The following is an 18,666-nucleotide window of genomic DNA, read 5'->3' as shown; positions in this document are numbered from 1 at the left end:
CCCAGCCCCTGCTCCTTATGGTGCCTGTGTGAAGGAGAGAGGGAGATCAGCCTCCCGCCAAGGATAAAGCCTCACATAGAGAGTGACCACTAAAGGCAGGAGGTCCGGAGAGAAGAGGCAGAAGATGCCTCCGAGGTAGTTGAGGTATCCATCATTACTCTGGCAGTCTGGGTTGGTCTGGACAAAAGCACATCTCTCAGAGACGTTCAGGTAGCTCACTTTCCTACACTGGTAAGGGGAGAAAAGGGGGAAAGAAGTCAGGGAAATGCACCCCAGCCTCTGGGAAGAAAGGAGCTAGAACCCGGACACAACAACCTTCCCCACCTGGTCTCCCAGCTTTTCCCTTGCTAGCTACTAGCAATGTTGTCCCAGCACATAATGTTCCAATTCCTCCCATACCCTTTCCAGCCCTGTCCCTTATCTGTAAACTGGTGGGAGCACATAGTTTGGATGGACTCTGAAGTCCCTTCCAACTAAAATCATAGTAGTAGTAGTAGTAGTAGTAGTAGTAGTAGTAGTAGTAGTAGTAGTAGTAGTAGTAATAGAAGTAATAGGAAAGGTAGCAATAATAACAATAATATTAATAATGATGACACAGGAATTGTAACAGTGATGGTATCAACAACAATAATAATAATAAGCAGTAATAACAATAATATTAATAATGATGACACTAGGAATAGTAACAGTGATAGTGTCAATAACAATAATAACAAGCAGTAGTAACAATAATATTAATAATGATGATACTAGGAATAGTAACAGTAATAGTATCAATAACAGTATACCCACAACAAGAGTAATAATAATGATGATGATAGTAATAATAGTAAAGGTAATAGTGATAGTATCAATAACAATAATAATAAGCAGTAATAATAATAATATTAATAATGATGACATTAGGAATAGTAACAGTGATAATAACAATAATAATAAGCAGTAATAACAGTAATATTAATAATTGTGACATTAGGAATAGTAACAGTGATAATATCAATAACAATAATAATAAGCAGTAATAACAATAATATTAATAATGATGACATTAGGAATAGTAACAGTGATAATAGCAATAACAATACTTAGCAGTAATAACAATAATATTAATAATGGTGACATTAGGAATAGTAACAGTGATAATATCAATAATAATACTAATAAGCAGTAATAACAATAATATTAATAATGATGACACTAGGAATAGTATCATAGTGATAGTATCAATAACAGTATACCCACATCAAGAGTAATAATAATGATGATGATAATAGTAATAATAGTAAAGGTAACAGTGATAGTATCAATAACTGTAACAGTAGTATACCTATACCAATAGTAACAGTAACAGTGATAGTAAAAGTGATGATAGTAATAGTAATCATAGGAATGGTAATGGTAATAGTAGTTGTTAGGATTACTAAGTGAGAACTCAGGTTGTCTGGATGGTGACAAGGTGAGAATTCAGGTTTTCTGGACAATTACAAGGTGAGAACTCAGGTTGACTTGATAGAGGGGGCAAGCTCATTGGCTGGGGTGGTTCTTCCCAGAAGCCCTTGCATTATCCCACGCCCATTCTCTGGGAGGATAAAAAGAGACAGCACTGGGCGCAGAGAGAGATCGGCCTGGAGAAGGATAAGAGCTGGAGGAGATTCAGAGCCAGGATTCAAGAAGAAAGACTCTGCATTGCATCAGGCTTGACGGGGCTCTCTGCAGGAAGGGAAGTCACTTCTAAGGACAAGAGTTAACAGCAACTGCCTGGAGACAACGGTTCTCTACAGGAAGAAGAATCTGTCGGAGAGATTTGAGTAGAAGACACAGCAGATCTCTTCCCAGAGAGCGATCCAGCAGCTTCTGGAGACGACAGCTTGTTACATTTGGCGTCCACACGTGGGGCAAGGACTTTTGCTTATCCTGACAAGAAGAGCTAGACCAGACCTTCGCAATTTGGCGCCCGAACAGGGACAGACACGGTCCTGATTCCAGTGGAAAAGCTTCCGATCTAGATCGCAGTCTCTCTGACCCAGAACCGTGAGTAACGAGGAAACTTTGTTAAAGATTAAGTGAGCGTGCTAATAGATAAACAAGGAACTTAACTTGTTAAGGGCTAAACCAGGAATCTCTTATAGCTGAAATGGGGCAGATGTAAGCTTTATTCAATCCCTGGACCTCAGCCGACTCAACCCCAGCCCCAGAAGCAACCTCAGCTCCACCCCCATTCAGGAGTGGTACTATAGAGAGTATAATCAAGATAATTGAGGAGCAGAGTTTACTTGTAACCTGGGTACAGATTGCTAAACTCTTGGCTGCATTAAGACGTACATCCCCTTGGTTCTTAGAGGAAGAAAAGATAGATGTAGATAAATGGAAGCTAGTGGGATATGAAATGAAAGAATTTCAAGCAAAAAATGGGCCTCGTTCAATTTCTGCAGAAGTATTTTATATCTACAACATAGTTCAATTAGCCTTAAACTATCAAGCAAGTTGTAGGAGAAGGAAAAGTTCTAAAAATGAACAGAGGAGGAAGTGTGAGGAAAAAAGGAAAGATCAAGATCTTTCCCTAGAGCAAGAGGATTTAAATGAGGAATTATGGTATGATTCTCTTGAAGAAGCTTCAACCCTGCCTAGAGAACAGATTATTGACAGGCCCACATCAACCCCACCTTCAGAGATGGAGGAAGAAAGAGGGGAAGAGGCAGAAACACAAACAGAATTGCCTGTGAAGAAGCCTAAGCCTATGACAAGATTAGAAAAAGCATTGGTTAAAGCTAAGAGAGAAGGACAGGATATAAGTGATTTTATACATGCATATCCTGTGATTGAAAATACTGACTCTGTAGGTAAAAAAAGGAGAAGATATGCACCTTTAGATTTGAATAAAATTAAGGATTTGAAAAAAGGTTGTACCCTTTATGGGGCTACATCAGCTTATGTCAAAATGTTACTAGATGGTTTGTCTTATGAAGTCCAAACCCCGAATGATTGGAAATCCATAGCAAGGACATGTCTGGAACCTGGAGAAAATTTATTATGGCTTGCGGAATTTCATGAATTATGTAAAATTCAAGAAAACCTGAATTCTCACCTTGTCACTATCCAGACAACCTCAGTTCTCACTTAGTAATCCTAACAGTAGTAAAGATAACAATGATAACATCAATAATAGTAGTCATAGTAACAGGAATATCAATAATAACAGCTATAGTAGTAGTAATGATGATAGCAATAATAGTAGCAGTAACTAGTGATGATAACAATAATAGTAATGTTCTTTTTCTCTAAAAAATAAAGTTCTCTGGGAGCAGGTTTCTTGGGGAGCTTCTGGAGGCAGCCTTCCTTTCAGTTCAGTTCAATCACTCCAAAATGCAGCCAGGAGTTAAAATCCAGATCCTTTATGTGTCCTTCAAATATTGTCTCTTCTGGGGGCAGCTAGGGGGCGCAGTGGATAGAGCACCAGCCTTGAATTCAGGAGGACCCGAGTTCAAATCTGGTCTCAGACACTTAACACTTCCTGGCTGTGTGACCCTGGGCAAGTCACTTAACCCCAGCCTCAAGGGGAAAAAAAAATATTGTCTCTTCCAAAATCTTATCTCCTTCATTTGGGGCTCAGCTAGTTTTCTAGAGGCCTTCCTTTCTCCTTGGTTCCCCAGAGCTCTTGCTGCTAGTCCTCTGTCTCTTCCAGCTTCAGCCTCTATCTCCTTCTGAATCCAAAGCCTCCAGCCAGTACCAAGGTGGAAACGGGAATGAAATCTTGACTCCTCCTCCCACAATGTGGGCTTTTATCTGCTCTCTAAAGGTGTGAGTCTAATGTGTGGACCAATGATGGAACTCTTTTAAAGGTGTAAACTCCTTTAAAGGTATGAACTAAGTGCATAAGTACCTTGTGAGAATCCTAACAAATGGCAATACTAATCGTAATGGTAATAGTAATAATAGGAATAGTAGATAGCAAGAGTAATAATAACAGTAATAGTTAAAATAGTAACAACAATAATAGTAAGTTATAGTGATAATAATAATACTAAAAATAACAATACTCACAATAATACTAAAAGTAAGGAAATTTAATTTTAATGCTGTATCACTTGAGTAATAACACTAACTTGCAATGTTCTCTCTGTTCAAAAGATCATTTCTTAGCTTAAATAGAAATCTCTCCTGGAACATTGTAGCTGAAGAAGCTTTTGTTTATAGGGTTGAGGGCTTGGAGTAGATTATATATTCCTCAATACTCCTCTAGTACCAGCCAACAACATCTGTCTGGGCATCTATAAACAAAAATAAGGACAGAGATTCTTGTTCTATAAACAAAAGTCCAATCCGAGCAAATCCTCTCCCAAGAACCTGACTCCTAGTCCGTTCTACTTCCCTCATCAAAATTTGGAGTGACCATGTTAACAGTAACAGTAATAGTAACACTCAAAGTATTAGTAACAGTAATTTAAGTTGCAACAATAATGTAACAGTCATATTATATAGTGATAAAAGCAAAAGTAATACTAATAGTGATGGTAATAAAAAACAGTAATACAGTATTAGTTACAGTAATTGCAATAGAAACAGTAATACTAACAGTCATAGTAATGATAACAGTAATTTAATAGTTATAGTTGTAAAAGTTATAGTAACAGTAAATGGTGATGGTGATAGTAAATGGGATAGTAGTAATAATGCCAATTGGAGTAATAGTAATTGTAATAGTAATAGCAACAGTAATACTAACAGGCTAATAATGGTAAAAGTAATGTTAGTAATGTTAGCAATATAGGTATAGTGATAGGTTATAGTAACAGTAATACTAATAGTATAGTGGTAAAAGTTATAGTAACAGTAATACTAATGGTAATAGTGATAGTAATAATGCCAATTGGAATTCTAGTAATAGTCATTGCAATAGTAACAGTAATACTAACAGTCATAGTAATGGTAATAATAAGTATAGTGGTAAAAGTTATAATAAAAGTAATGTTAATGGTGATAGTGATAGTAGTTATAATGGCAATTGGAATAACAGTAATGGTAATTGTAGCAGCAACAGTAATACTAATAGTCTAGTAATGATAACAGAAATGTTAATAGGTATAATAGTAAAAGTTATAGTAACAGTAATATTAATGGTGATGGTGATAGTAATATCAATAGTAGGAGTGGTAATTGTAACAGTACTGGCACTAATTATCATAGTAATAAAAGCTAGCCATTATAAATTACTTTAAGATATCCAATGCATTTTACACATGTTTACTAAATTGAACCTCACCAATGACCCCAAGACGTAGGGTCATTTATTTTTATTTTACATTTTAATTTTTATTATTATTTTACAGACGAGGAAACACTGACAGAGAGAGGTGAAGTGATTTGCCCCGGTTCACACAGATAAGTGACTGAAGTGATTCCTGACTACAGGTCCAACCTAGGATCCAATGAACAAGACTCTTTCTTTGATGGTTCCTCACTGCTCCCAGTGTGGGTCATTCACACATTCTACTTGATAAAATCCACTTGGCTTTGTGATCTGTCCACCTCATCCTGTGCCGGGTTCTTGAAGATCCCAAAAGCAGAGTGGGGGATCAAAGGATCATCATTTTGGTACTAGAAAGTCCAACCTCCATTACCAGAGGAGGAAACTGAGCCAGAGAAAGGTCCAGTGCTGCACCCAGGCTTGTAAATGCTTGAGGTTAGGTGTGGAGAGACAGTTCCTCCCACATCGGGGTACAGAGGGGAGATCATGCCTTAGTTTCCTCATCTGTAAATATGAAGGGTTACATCCTAGATGTGATTCTGCTTAGTTCTAAATCTGTGATAGTCAAGTCTTCTCAGTTCCCTCATCTGTAAAGTGGGGCTAATAAGCCCCTTTCCCCCAGAACTGTTTGTGGGAAGACCTAAATGAGATCATACAAGTTTTCAGTGGTCACAAACACTCAGGAGGATGATCTGTGCACTAGTTTGGAGGAACAGAAAGATGACTCTTCCAGAGAAAAGATGTTTTTTGGTCCCAGAAACAAGTACCATTGAGAGCCTCAGAAATGGCCCTTCCCACTGGGGACATCCTTCAGGAAAGTAGGGATCTCAGCCTGGTCCCGTGATCGCCAACATGGAGCACTTTCCCTTGCTCTCCCATTGCCCATCCATATCTTTCCTACTATCCATCAATCAACAAACAATTATTATGCACCTACTACCTGAAAAGCACTGGATACCCAAAACCCAAAGGGTACCAGGTCCTCCAGGAGCTTACATTCTGGAAGACACAATCAGCACAACATGTCATGGCTGAGAAGCCAACTAAAACCCCAGAAGTCGCCTGGATCTGCCATCAGAAATGAGTTCTAATCCCACCCCTCAGGCTTACTTCCTTAGTGCCTTCAAATCCCTAAATTTCAGGTTCCTCATATGTAAGATGAGGAAGGTTGAATTTGACAGCTCTAGGTCTATGATGATCCTTGGGTCTCACTCAGTTTCTCCTACCATAAAAGGAGACCAAACTAGAAGGATTCTGGAGTCCCATGCACTTCTAGACTTATGGTCCTATTGTATTATGATTAAGCCCACAGACCCCTCAAAGGCCAGCCAATCTGATCTCCTCAAAGGAGGAAATTGAAGTCCAGGGAAGCCTAGTGACTTTTTTAGTATGATCCCTGTGAGAAAAAGTGTGCATGATGTATAATGTCTTATAGTGGATTGTTTGCCATCTTGGGGGGAGGGAGGGAAGGAAGGAGAAAATCTGGAATACAAAGTTTTGCAAAATTGAATGATGAAAACTCTCTTTGCATGTATTTGGAAAAAATAAAATATGATGGAAGGAAAGAAGGAAGGAAGGGAGAGAGAAAAGGAAGAAGGAAGGAAGGAAGGAAGGAAGGAAGGAAGGAAGGAAGGAAGGAAGGAAGGAAGGAAGGAAGGAAGGAAGGAAGGAAGAGGAAAGAAGGAAGGAAGGAAGAGGAAAGAAGGAAGAAAGGAAAGAAGGAAAAAAGAAAGAAAGAGGAAAGAAGGAAAAAGAAAGAAACAAAGAAAGGAAAAGAGGGAGGGAGGAAGAAAGGAAGGAAGGAAGATGTAGGGTCCCAGGCTCTAATTCTGCTTTACACATTTCCTAGCTGTGTGACCCTGGACTCAGTCCCTTCCAGAGCCCAATCTTTGGTAGCTCCTTCTCTACCTAGACTACATCCTTTAGAGCCTGGCTTATTCAGGAAAAAAGGCAGGTTAGATCCAGTCTGCTTGCTCACAGGAATTCAGGAATGTAAAGCTTTAAATTCTCCCATTACCTCCCAGAAGAGAGAGCGATGGCAGCCATCCAGCATCAGCAGAATCCCAGGAAGGACACTTGAGATACAACTCACCTTCCTACCGCTCCCAACCAACCCAGAGTCGTGGAAGTTTGGGGTTTTTATTAAATGATTGACATTTATTGAAACAGGAAAAAGAGGTTTTCTTGGTTCTCAACTCATAGCCAAGAAAATAAGATTCCAGATTTCTATCTGGAAGGGATCTTAGACCAATCATGACTTTGCTCAAGATTAGTAGGGAGTAAATGGGAGAGCAGAATTTTTGACCTAGACCAATCCAGAACCCAAAGACCCTCATCCTTCTTCCAGCCTCCAGAAAAGAGTTCCATCTCTTCCTTCACCTCCTCCTCTTCCTCCTCCTCTCCCTCTAATCACAGTTGGGTGCCTGATGTCATAAGAAGTGGCTCTCCTTAAACCAGACTTGCAAATCAAGCCACCAGTGGGCCTCAGAATGGGAGGGCCAGGGAGTGGCTGCCCCCAGGGTTCACACCGAACAATATTAAAAAAATAATAACTAACACCTCCCACTGACTTAGGGCAAAGTGTTTAGCAATCAACCACCTAAGAATGGAGGTTCCAGGAAGGGTGTTGGCCCTGGGGATTCAAAGGCAGAAATAAGACATTCCAGGACAGATCCTAGGATCAAGAACTACAGGCAGAAGGATCTTCGGGATCCATCTGATTGGATTCCCTCATTTCCCTCATTTCAGAGATAAAAGAGCAGAGACTTAGACAGGAGAGGAGCTGATTTGCCCAAAATCATATCTATAAATAAACATAATATTTATTTACTTAAATAAATAAATAAACAAATAAAAAATGTTTGGACTGAATTCATCTGCTTCCAATCAACCCGACTGGTGACCATCCCACCTCTCTGTGACGATCTACTTCCTGAAGAAGCATTAGGACTCCATTTCCCACCTCCATGCCTTTGTCCTGGCAGTGCTCCAAATCTGTAATATATTCCCGCTTATTACTCAAAAATCTGACTCAAGCATTATCTTCCTAGGGGATGCTTTTCCAGATCCCCCCCAAATCTGGTGGTCCTCCCTCCTTAATTATCTTTTGTTCATTCTGTCTCAAAGCCAAAAGACCTGGATTCAAGTCCTGCATCTGACATATTTTGGCTAGCAGACCACAAGGAATTCACTTCTCAGTACACTAGTCAACCCTCTAAGACTAAAAAGTTGAAGAGAATCAAGACCCAACATTTTATAATATAATATGTATTATCACATAATATTTTCGAAATAGAACTTTAAGGTTTACAAAGTATTTTATAACTACTGTATCATTTGACCCTAACAACAACCCTGAGATTTTGGTCCCATTATTACCCCCATTTTACAGATGAGGAAACCAAAGAAGGCCAATTCTCTGCACAAAACCTGGCTCATCATAGGTACCAGTGGTCCTCAAACTTTTTAAATAGGGGGCCATTTCACTGTCCCTCAGACTGCTGGAGGGCCTGACTATAGTAAATACAAAAGCTCACACTCTGTCTCTGCCCCTCAGCCCATTTGCCATAACCAGCGGGCCGTATAAATGTCCTCAGCCCACTGCATCTGGCCCATGGGCCATAGTTTGAGAACCCCTGGTATAGACTGTCTGTCTGTCTCCTTTTCCCTCTATTGCTTTCTTTCCCTCCTCTCTCTTCCTCACCCCACTTCTGTGTCTCTGTCTCTGTTTTTCTCTCTCCCTCTCCTCTCAATTTGTCTTTCCCACCCTTTTTCTCTCTCTCTCTCTCTCCTCTCTTCTCTCATTTTCCTCTTTTCTCTCTTCCTCACCACCTCTCTTCCTCTCTTCTCTCTCTTCCTCTCCTGTTTCTCTTTCCTATCTCTCTTTCCCTTTCCCTCTTTTCCTTACCCCAATCTGATCCTCACAACATCTTCCTGGGAGGTAGGCGCTATGAATGAAAAAATAATAATGGCTTACTTTTACAAAACACCTACTATGTGCTGAGCACTATACTAAGCACATTACAATTATTATCTCACTTGATCCTCACAACATCCTCCTAAGTAGAGGCTATTAAAAAATAATAATAATAATAAAAATAATGGCTTACATTTACATAGGACTTACTATGTGCCAGACACTGTGCTGAGTGTGTTTTACAATTATTATCTCATATGACATCTTTCTGGAAGATAGACGCAATTAATTTTTTAAAATGACTTAAATTTATAAAGCAACTACTATGTGCCAATCATTGCACTAAGTACTTTATAACTTATCTCCCTCTTCCCTTCACAACATCCTCCTGGGAAGTAGGTGCTATTAATAAAAAAATTAGTAGTAATAATAACAGCTTACATTTACATGGTGCTCACTATGTGCCAGACACTGTACTAAGTATGTTTTGCAATTATTATCTCATATGATCCTCCTAACAACTTTTGGGAGGTAGATACAATTAATAATAAAATTAATAATTTAAATTTGTTTATAACTATTTTCTCCATCTGATCCTCATAACATCCTCCTGGGAGATAGGGGCTATTAATTAAAAAATAATAATGGATTACTTTTACAAAGTAAAAAAGCACTGTACTAATTTTTACCAATTATACTAATTTTACAATTATTATCTCACCTAGTCCTCACAACATCCTTCTGGGAAGTAGGTGCTATTAATAAAAATGTGAATAATAATAATGGCGTACATGGTGCGTATTATGGGTCAGGCACTATGCTAAGCACTTTCAATTATTCCCTCTGGATCCTCACAACAATTCTGGAAGATTAATAGTCAGGGAACCTAAAATAAACAAAGGTGATGTAATTTGCCCAGGATCCTATATTTCCTAAGTGTCAGAGATTAGATCTGAACTCGGTCCAGGCCCAGTTCTCTAGCCACTGCACCCATTGGCTGCCTCTATAAACGGCCCGGCTGCCTCCTCCAGATGCTCCCCCACCGGTTAGTTTTTAACTTATTAACTTTGCCTGGCCCTCCCCAGGGATCAGAGGGGACACTTTCTGTCTCTCTTCCTCCCTTTCTAAGGAGGAAATAAATACACTATAAAGGCAAATAACAGGCTTTAGAGACAGGACAGACTTGAGACTTTGCCAGCCCAGCCTCCAATCCCTTTAATTCATAAATGAGGAAACTGAGGCTCAGAGAACTGAAGGGACCTTTGTTTCATGGGTGATAAGGCACAGTCTAGAGACAAATACAAGCTCAGCCTTCAATTGTCCATTGCCCTTTCTGGATACTTAATTTGTGCCAAAATGAACTCATTCCCTTGCCCCTCAATTGCTCCTTCTTCCTGATTGCCCTATGGCTGAGATGGGTACCTCTCTCCTCCAGGTCACCCTGGCTCCCAACATTGAGGTCCTTAACTCCTCATGCTCTCTCCTCCCACCCCTCTCCAATCTCTTGCCAAATGCTATCATTTTCTATTTTTACAACATGCTTTGTCTATATCATTTCCTACTTCTATTCACTTAATTCAGATCCCTCTCACCTCTCACCTAGATTATTGTTTTATATTAAGAAAAAATATTTTTATATATTTATTTTTTGAATTCCTTTAACATCTTTTTTTTCCCGCCCTGAGGCTGGGGTTAAGTGACTTGCCCAGGGTCACACAGCTAGGAAGTGTTAAGTGTCTGAGACCAGATTTGAATTCGGGTCCTCCTGAATTCAGGGCTGTTGCTCTATCCACTGTGCCACCTAGCTGCCCCTTTTGAATTCCTTTAAAAAAAAATTGAGTTCCAAATTCTTCCCCTTCCTCCAGCCCCATCGCCATCCATTGAGAAGGCAATCAATATGGTATCCGTTATACATGTCACCCAAAGCACTAGTTTTGTTCTATCTTTATTCTACTGAGGATCTTTCCAAAAAGGTTTTGTTTATGTGGGTTATATGTATAGATATTCACCATATTAGAAATAAAAACCTGTTGTTTGTCCTTTGTTGTCAGGGAGATGATGCAATGACATGCCATGAAAGTGATTTGGATTTAAGTGAGGGAGGGCTGGTCAAGGTCACTCCACTTTCCCCTCCAGAGCCATCTGGGTCCAGTGGTCAGATAGAGATCAGGACACACCCAGATGGTCTTGGATGCAATGGGAGAAACTAAGGTCTTTGACAAGTCTCAGTTTTTTCTGAAGTCATACCCATTCAGTGATTAAGGTTAAAGAGTAACTGAAGCAAAAAAAATCTCTTCTTTTACCAAGTCAAAAAAAAAAAAATCTAAATAAATAAATCTGGTAACCTTGGGCAAGTCACTTAACCCCAATTGCCTCAGCAAAATAAACCACTGCTCTTTACATTCAGGCCTCAAACAATAATCAATTTAGATTAGGACCTATAATTGACCAATCAATCAGAATCAGTGGTTTTAAGGTACAGCCTTAAGAAAGAAATCTAATTTGTAGAGAAGAATTGCACATGTTTAATGTATACTGGATTACTTACTCTCTGCAGAGGGAGGGTGTAAAGGGAGGGAACAAATTTGGAATACAAGGTTTTGCAAGGTTAAAAATTATCCATGCATTTTTTTTGAAAAATAAAAAGCTTTAATCCCTCTAATCTCGTTTGCCTGCATTTCAGATTTCCTTCACAGGCTAATTGTACACTATTTCAAAGTCTGATTTTTTTTTGCACAGCAAAACAATTGTCTGGACATGTATATATATATATATTGTATTTAATTTATACTTTAACATATTTAACATGTATTGGCCAACCTGCCATCTGGGCGGGGGGAGATAGGGGAAGGAGGGGGAAAATTGAAACAAAAGGTTTGACAATTGTCAATGTTATAAAATCACCCATGCATATATCTGGTAAATAAAAACTATTAAAATTTAAAAAAAAAAAAAGAAAAAGAAAAGAAAAGCCTTTAATTAAAAAAAAGAAAGAAATGTAGCCAGCAAACCACAAGATATTTTGGGAGAGTTCAGAGATCCAAAAGAAAAACAAAGCTAAAGAACATCTGTAAGTAAGATTATGATATTCTATGTGGAGAGAGGGAAAGGAGGAGTAGAAATAAACTAATTTTGACTTTACAGACTCCTTTCAGAGACTCTCAGCATTCTTTGGACCATACTTTGAGAACTACAAGAGCCTTCTAGCCTTCTGATAGGTCTCCCTGCCTCCAGTTCTCCTGCCCTTATTCTAATCCATCCTCTACCAAAATGACTTTCTGACCATCACACCTGTCCTACCCAGAAAACCATTGTGCTACCTTATTACATCCAGCATCAAATATAAATCGCTGTTTGACATCTAAAGTTCTTCATAACCCAGCCTCTTACCTTTCCTGTCTTTGTATACCGAACCCTCCCCTACCTGATTCACCTGTGGGTCCAAGAAACTGGACATGGACAGTGGCCACATCCCAGTAAACCGTCTCAGCAGACAGGAGGATAAGTCCAATAGGACTCAAACCCTTCAGTGAGTTACAGGGGTACCTACCCAAGCATGTGAAGGCTTTCCCTGGCAGAATGGATGAATGAGAACAATTTGTTCCAATGACCGTGAAGGCAGCTGAAGCAGGCGCCAAGGTCATTCTGGGCCATTACCAGTCATCTTGACTTCTGTCTTGTCACTGACCTTCAAAGACTCAGGGAGAGTGAGCAACTCTGTCTCACTTAAATGCACTACCCCATAAGTCAAGGCTTCACCCATAATGCACTGGTTCTTTTTGGGCACAAAGGGCAAAGACCACCACCCCCTACATGAGATAGGATTCAGCCATTTTTGTCCCTTCTTCTATCTCCTGGGATGCCACAGGAATTGGCTGCTCCTTTCTCACTTTCCCTTCTCACATCTCTGTTTTCCTTCAAAATTTAACTTCTCTCAAAGCCCTCCAACTGCAACAATCCTTTCCATGATTAGATTGTAAGCTCCCCAAAAGTAAGGATCTTTTAGGGGCGGCTTCGTTTATATCCCCAGTTCTTGGCTATATAAAAATGCTATATAAATGTTTATTATTATTACTGTTATAATTGGGGAGGGAAAAGAGGGAAATATACAAATAGATGGATAACTCCAACTAAAAAATAACATACATATATTGGATATAACATATATTATAACGTTTAACATATATTGAATTACTTGCCATCTAAGGGGACTGGGGGGAAGGAGGGGAAAATTGGAACACAAGGTTTTGCAAGTCAATGTTGAAAAATTATCCACGCATATACTTTGAAAATAAAAAGTCTTAATTTTAAAAATATACAAATAAACAAATAATAAATAACAGTGATAAGAGTGGCGGTATTGTGGAAAGATGCCTGAATTTGAAGTCTAACCCCCTTTTTGCTACCTGATTTTGGGCAAGCCATTTAATTTTACCTAATGTACCTAGTTTACCAAAGTGAGCATTCTGTCCACTGTGTTAGTAATAGAGTGGATAGAATGCTCACTTTGGAGTCAGGAAACCTTAGATGCCTTAGAAACTGTATGACTAGCAAGCCCTTGGCCTATGGGAGCCTCAGTTTCTAACTCTCTAAAATGGGAATCAAGATTGTAACCATCTCTCTAGTGGACGGATCATGGGCCAGACTTTGTAGCCTGCCTCAGGCACCTATTAGCTGTGTGGGTGGCCATGACTCAGGATCTGTTAAATGTGTTAAATCAGAATAATCTCTACTTTCTATCATACAGTAACATAAAAATTTGTTGTGAGGATCCAATGTTCTGCCAACCTTAAAGAACTTTATAAATGTCAACCACTCTAAGTCCAAACCCTAAAGGAGTAACAACAATAATTCCAATTCCTATAGTGCTTGAGGTTTACCACCACCCTCGGAATGTCCTTGATTTGCAGAGAGCGTCAGTCCCATTTCCAAGCATGTAATCCCCTCCCTCATTCTCCCAGTACTCCTGTGTCCATGCCCTCACTCCCCCAGTACTCACGTCCACATCCTCCGTTATATTGATGCCTTCCTGGACAGTCAGAGGGCTTGGGTTTCCTGTGGCCTGGGCAGCTGAGCCAGCCCCCTGCACAGGGGATGTGTCTCTCAGGAGGAGGCACAGCCAACTCAGCAGCTGGAGGTGGCTCAGGGCCCGGCTGCCCCTCATGCCAGCGGTTATCCTGCTCCGTTGTGGAGCTGCCTCGATCTTCAGAGGCCGGACCTTCGACTTCAACTAGCCGGCAGGTCCAACAGCCTGGGGAGGAGGAGAGGAGAATATTCTGGGCAACAGGAAGAAGGCTTCTCCCCTCTTCTAAAAAGCAGAAAAAACGGTTTTTAAAATCATGTGCAAGGAGCTCGCTATTTCTCAATCTCCTGGGGAAAAGAAAAGACAGTCTTTTGGGGAGACCACAAACTGCTTCTGTCTCTTTGTACAGAGAAATAGAATGGTCTGCATTTTTAAACACTGCTTTGGATAGCTGGGAGGAGCCTGAACAACCCTCCTCACCCTGCCCCAGGCCAACCCCAGCCCCCAAAGCTCCAACCTACTCCTAAGGGGCTTGTCTATACTTTTCATAGTTCACAAGGAGAACCCCTTCATTTTCACAAGAAGAAACTGAGGCACAGAAATATTCATTGACTTGTCCAGGGTTATATAGCTAGAGTATGAAGATGAGATTGAATCCAAGTCTATCTGAGCCTTTCAAGGGAATTTTGGAGACCATGGAGCCCATTTTACAGACAAGAACCTGAGGTACTGCAATGTTAAATGGCTTGCCCAAGGTCATATAGCTAGCAACAATCTGAGGCAGAATTTGAAGCCTTATCTTGATTCCAGTATCCAATCATTCTGGTCCTCGGCCATTCCAATAATAGTTCTTCTCCGGCTCCCAAGGTGACACCCTTCTTCTCTAGTAAACCTAACCAGATTGTACACCCAGGCCAACCCCAGCCCCCAAGGCTCCAACCTGCTCCTAAGCGGCTTGTCTATACTTTTTATAGTTGCCGTGGGGCACTTTAAGATTTTAAGATATTCAAAATCTTACAAAAATCAATGTTGGAAATTATCTTTCCATGTAATTGAAAAAAAATTCTATTGAATGGAAGCCAAAATAAAATTAAGTTTAAAAAAAAAGATTTGCATGTAAATATGTCATTTCATTTGATTCCTCACAAGCCTGTGAGGTGGGTGCTGTAACACCTCGGCCATTCCAATAATAGTTCTTCTCCAAGCTCCCAAGGCAACCCCACCCCCCCCTTCTCCAGTAAACCTAACCAGATTGTACACTCTTCTCTGCTCTGAGCACTTCCTCTTCGTAATACGTTTTTGATGGCTGCCCTGGAAAGATTATTTAACCCACCCAAGTGTTACTTCCTAGCCTTTCCAGACTCCATTTAACTTATTTTTAAGCACCTACATTATGAATGGAAGGGAGTCAAAACTTACTTAAGGCCCTTGCCCAAAGATTATTTTATGGAGAACTCACATAGGGCAAGCACTCACAAGGTAGTCAGAAAAAGCGACACCAGGACACCCTCAAGGTCTCTCTTAAGAACTTTAGAATGGATTGTATGACCTGGGAGACACTGGCACAGGACAGCCCAGCATGGCGTGCCCTCTTCAGAGAATGGGCTTTGCTCTGTGAGCAGAGCAGAACTGAATTAGCTCAGAGGAAATATGAGGTGTGCAAAGTTAGAAAGTCCACCCCAAATGTTGATAGGGACTATGTGTGTCTGACCTGTGCAGAGAATGTTCTGTCCTCTTCAAGATTGATGGTCAACAACCAAGACTTGACCTCTGGGTATGTAAAGGTATAGGACAGAAAATGAGGTAAAGGTGTTCCCCTAAGGCATGATGTGACCTAACTAGAGGACATATCTCAGCTTAGATTCAACTACTCCCCCAGACCAAGCAGACAGGGTATGATGGAGAGACATTCCAGAGGAATCAACTGAGTTTTCTGATTATTCATTTCATGGGCAAGAATTAGGTTAGGTTGTGTCCTTCCAAGGGAACCAAAATGACCTCAATATGTTAGAGTTGAGTCACAGGCTGAAGAGACCAACACAAGCTTAGAAGTCTCTGCCACAGGTGGGACACATGTAGTCCCTTATCAACATTTGGGGTGGACTGTCTAACTTTGGGCACCTCATATTTCCTCTGAGCTAATTCAATTCTGCTTTGCTCACAGAGCACAGCATCTTCTCAGATGAGCCATCCGGGCCAATTTCTCCCATAACATACAACCAATTCTACAGTTCTTGAGAGTTAGAATTCCCAGTCCCTCTATTTTTGTCCGCCTGCATTTCTGATTTCCTTCACAGACTAATTGTACACTATTTCAAAGTCCGATTCGTTTTGTGCAGCAAAATAAATACATATATTGTATTTAACTTATACTTTAACATATGTAACATGTATTGGTCAACTTGCTATCTGGGGCGGGGGAAGGAGAGTAAAAAATAGAACAAAAGATTTTGCAATTGTCAATGCTGAAAAATTACCCATGCATATATCTGGTAAATAAAAAGCTATTTAAAAAAAAAAGAAAGAGAAAAAAAAAAATAAAGGATCCTTGTATTCCTTTTGCTTGCTATTTGTGAATTCTCCATAAAATAGTCTCTTTTCAAGCATTGGACAAGGTGGCCAGTCTAGTGGAGGAATTACAGGGTGAGAACCTGGTCTAAGACACAAGCGTTTAAATAGCTTGCTCTTGGGGTCACACAGCTAATCTGTGTCAGAAAAGTGACTTGAACCCAGGCCTTTTGTCCTTCAAGACTAGCTTGGAGAGTCTCATACTGCTGGTTTCATAACTGTTCTTTTTTAGGTCATCCCAACCAGGCTGACTGCTGTCTGTGCAAATGACAGGCTTCTGTTCAGGAGTCTTTCAGCTGAGTCTGACCCCTCAGGATCCCATGTGAGGTTTTCTCAGCAAAAATACTGGAGGGATTTGATTGGCCATTTCCCTCTTCAACTAAAGTTACAGATGAGGAAACTGAGGTGAAGGATCTTGCTCAGGATCATCCAATTAGGAAGGGTAAGGGGTCAAAGTTAAACTCAGGAGGAAGAGAAGTCTTGCTGATTCTAGGCCCTGCACTCTATCTGCCCCCCCAAAAAACCTGATACCCCAGGAAACTAGCCAATAGAGCACTGGAGACCAAAAAGCCAATTCTGGCTCTGCTTTTAATTCAACCTCCTTTTCTGATTATTAGCTTCCTTCTCTGTGAATTGAATGAGCTAAAAGGAGAGCAGGGGACTTATGGGATGTTTAAAAAAAAAAACTTATTTGGATAAATATAATTGGTCCCCTTTGAAATCCCATGTATTTGACCTGAGGCATTTAAAACATGATTCGGAGAAGGGGATCCCCAGATTTAGCGGATCCTTCAGGGCTCCTCCAGGGAGGGGGGGACCCACCCGCCCAAGCGGATCACTCTATATAATCATTTCAGCATCCCCTAGGGGCTTTGCCAGCGGCTCAGACAACTTCCAGCAGGGGCGTGGCCTCTAGGATTGGGACTGGGAAGTCTTCCCCTCTCCAGTAGCCCAGCCCTTATTTCTTTCCCTTCTCCAACCTTCCCCAGCCGGGGCCTTTGCAAAGAAAGGGGGGTGGAAGGGGAGCAGGGGCTGAGAGAGCCCCCAGGTTCCAAGTTAGGAGAAGCCGCAAGCTGGAAGTGGGTGTGTCCCAGAGCTTGCCGGGAGGAGGGGCTGGCGGAGGAAACAACTTTCGTCTCCGTTCCGGGATCCCAGACCGGATTCCCCGGCAGTATTCCCGAATGGAGGGGGCGTCCCACTCCGCCCCTCCGCTCTCTTCACACAGCTTCCGTCCTCTCCTCCCTCCTCCCCACTGGAAGGGGTCGCACACCTTGTCTCCCATCCCGTTTCCTCGCAAAGAAGCGGGCTTATCCCGTCCTCCCATCGCGCCGTCTCCCCGAAGGGAAGAGGGGCCCACCTCCACTGAAGGGACCCCCTTCTCTCCTTCGGAGGGATAACCTCCCCCTGTCTTCTCCCACCCCTCCCGGAGCCGGCTCCCCTCCCTCTGGAGACACCGGGCCCCCTGTAATCCCGCCCCCCCCAGTCCCCTGCTCCCCCGCATTAGACGGGGAGGGCCTCAGCCCCTGCCGTCCCCCGTCCCCGTCCCCGTCCCCCTCCCCGTCCCAAGACTCACCTCCAGCTCGCATGGCCCCCGGCCCGCAGTCTGCCCAGCCCGACTGGGCTGGCTCAGCTCCACGCTGCCGCCTCCTCTTCCTCCTCCCCCCCCCCGCCCCCCGGCCCGGCCCAGTCCCCTCCCCTCTAGGCCCTGTCCCACCCACTCGGCTCCCTTCCTCCGGCTCCTTAAAGGGGGCCCGCGAGCCCCACGACCTTCAACTCGGTCGAGCACGCCCACCCCCCGCGCTAGGTCCGAAGCCCGCGCTGCCAGTTGGCCCCCGGCTCAGAGAAGCAGGCTCCGGTCCAGAGGCTGAAGGAGAGCTTTCCCGCCCCCTCGGGCCACCTGGCAGGAAATCCTCG

At 41.8% G+C, this 18,666-nt stretch overlaps 1 protein-coding gene across 2 annotated transcripts in view; it reads right to left on the bottom strand.

The window, feature by feature from the left end:
• Window positions 1-18,406, bottom strand: part of SLC8B1 (solute carrier family 8 member B1) — a 37,000-nt gene extending 18,594 nt beyond the window's left edge. Inside the window, exons 1-3 of one of the 2 annotated variants that reach the window (XM_074297125.1) lie at window positions 18,326-18,406; window positions 14,161-14,412; window positions 76-228 (exon numbers count right to left, since the gene is read on the bottom strand). In XM_074297125.1, coding sequence (XP_074153226.1) covers window positions 76-228; window positions 14,161-14,325 — 318 coding nt within the window. In that variant the 5' untranslated portion in view covers window positions 14,326-14,412; window positions 18,326-18,406. The remainder of the gene's footprint in view (window positions 1-75; window positions 229-14,160; window positions 14,413-18,325) is intronic. The other variant, XM_074297134.1, reaches the window with a different exon arrangement.
• Window positions 18,407-18,666: the final 260 nt, after the last annotated feature.

The sequence above is a fragment of the Sminthopsis crassicaudata genome, chromosome 1 (assembly GCF_048593235.1).
Source record: "Sminthopsis crassicaudata isolate SCR6 chromosome 1, ASM4859323v1, whole genome shotgun sequence".
Lineage (NCBI taxonomy): Eukaryota > Metazoa > Chordata > Mammalia > Dasyuromorphia > Dasyuridae > Sminthopsis > Sminthopsis crassicaudata.
This window is presented reverse-complemented; position numbering and strand designations above follow the sequence as displayed.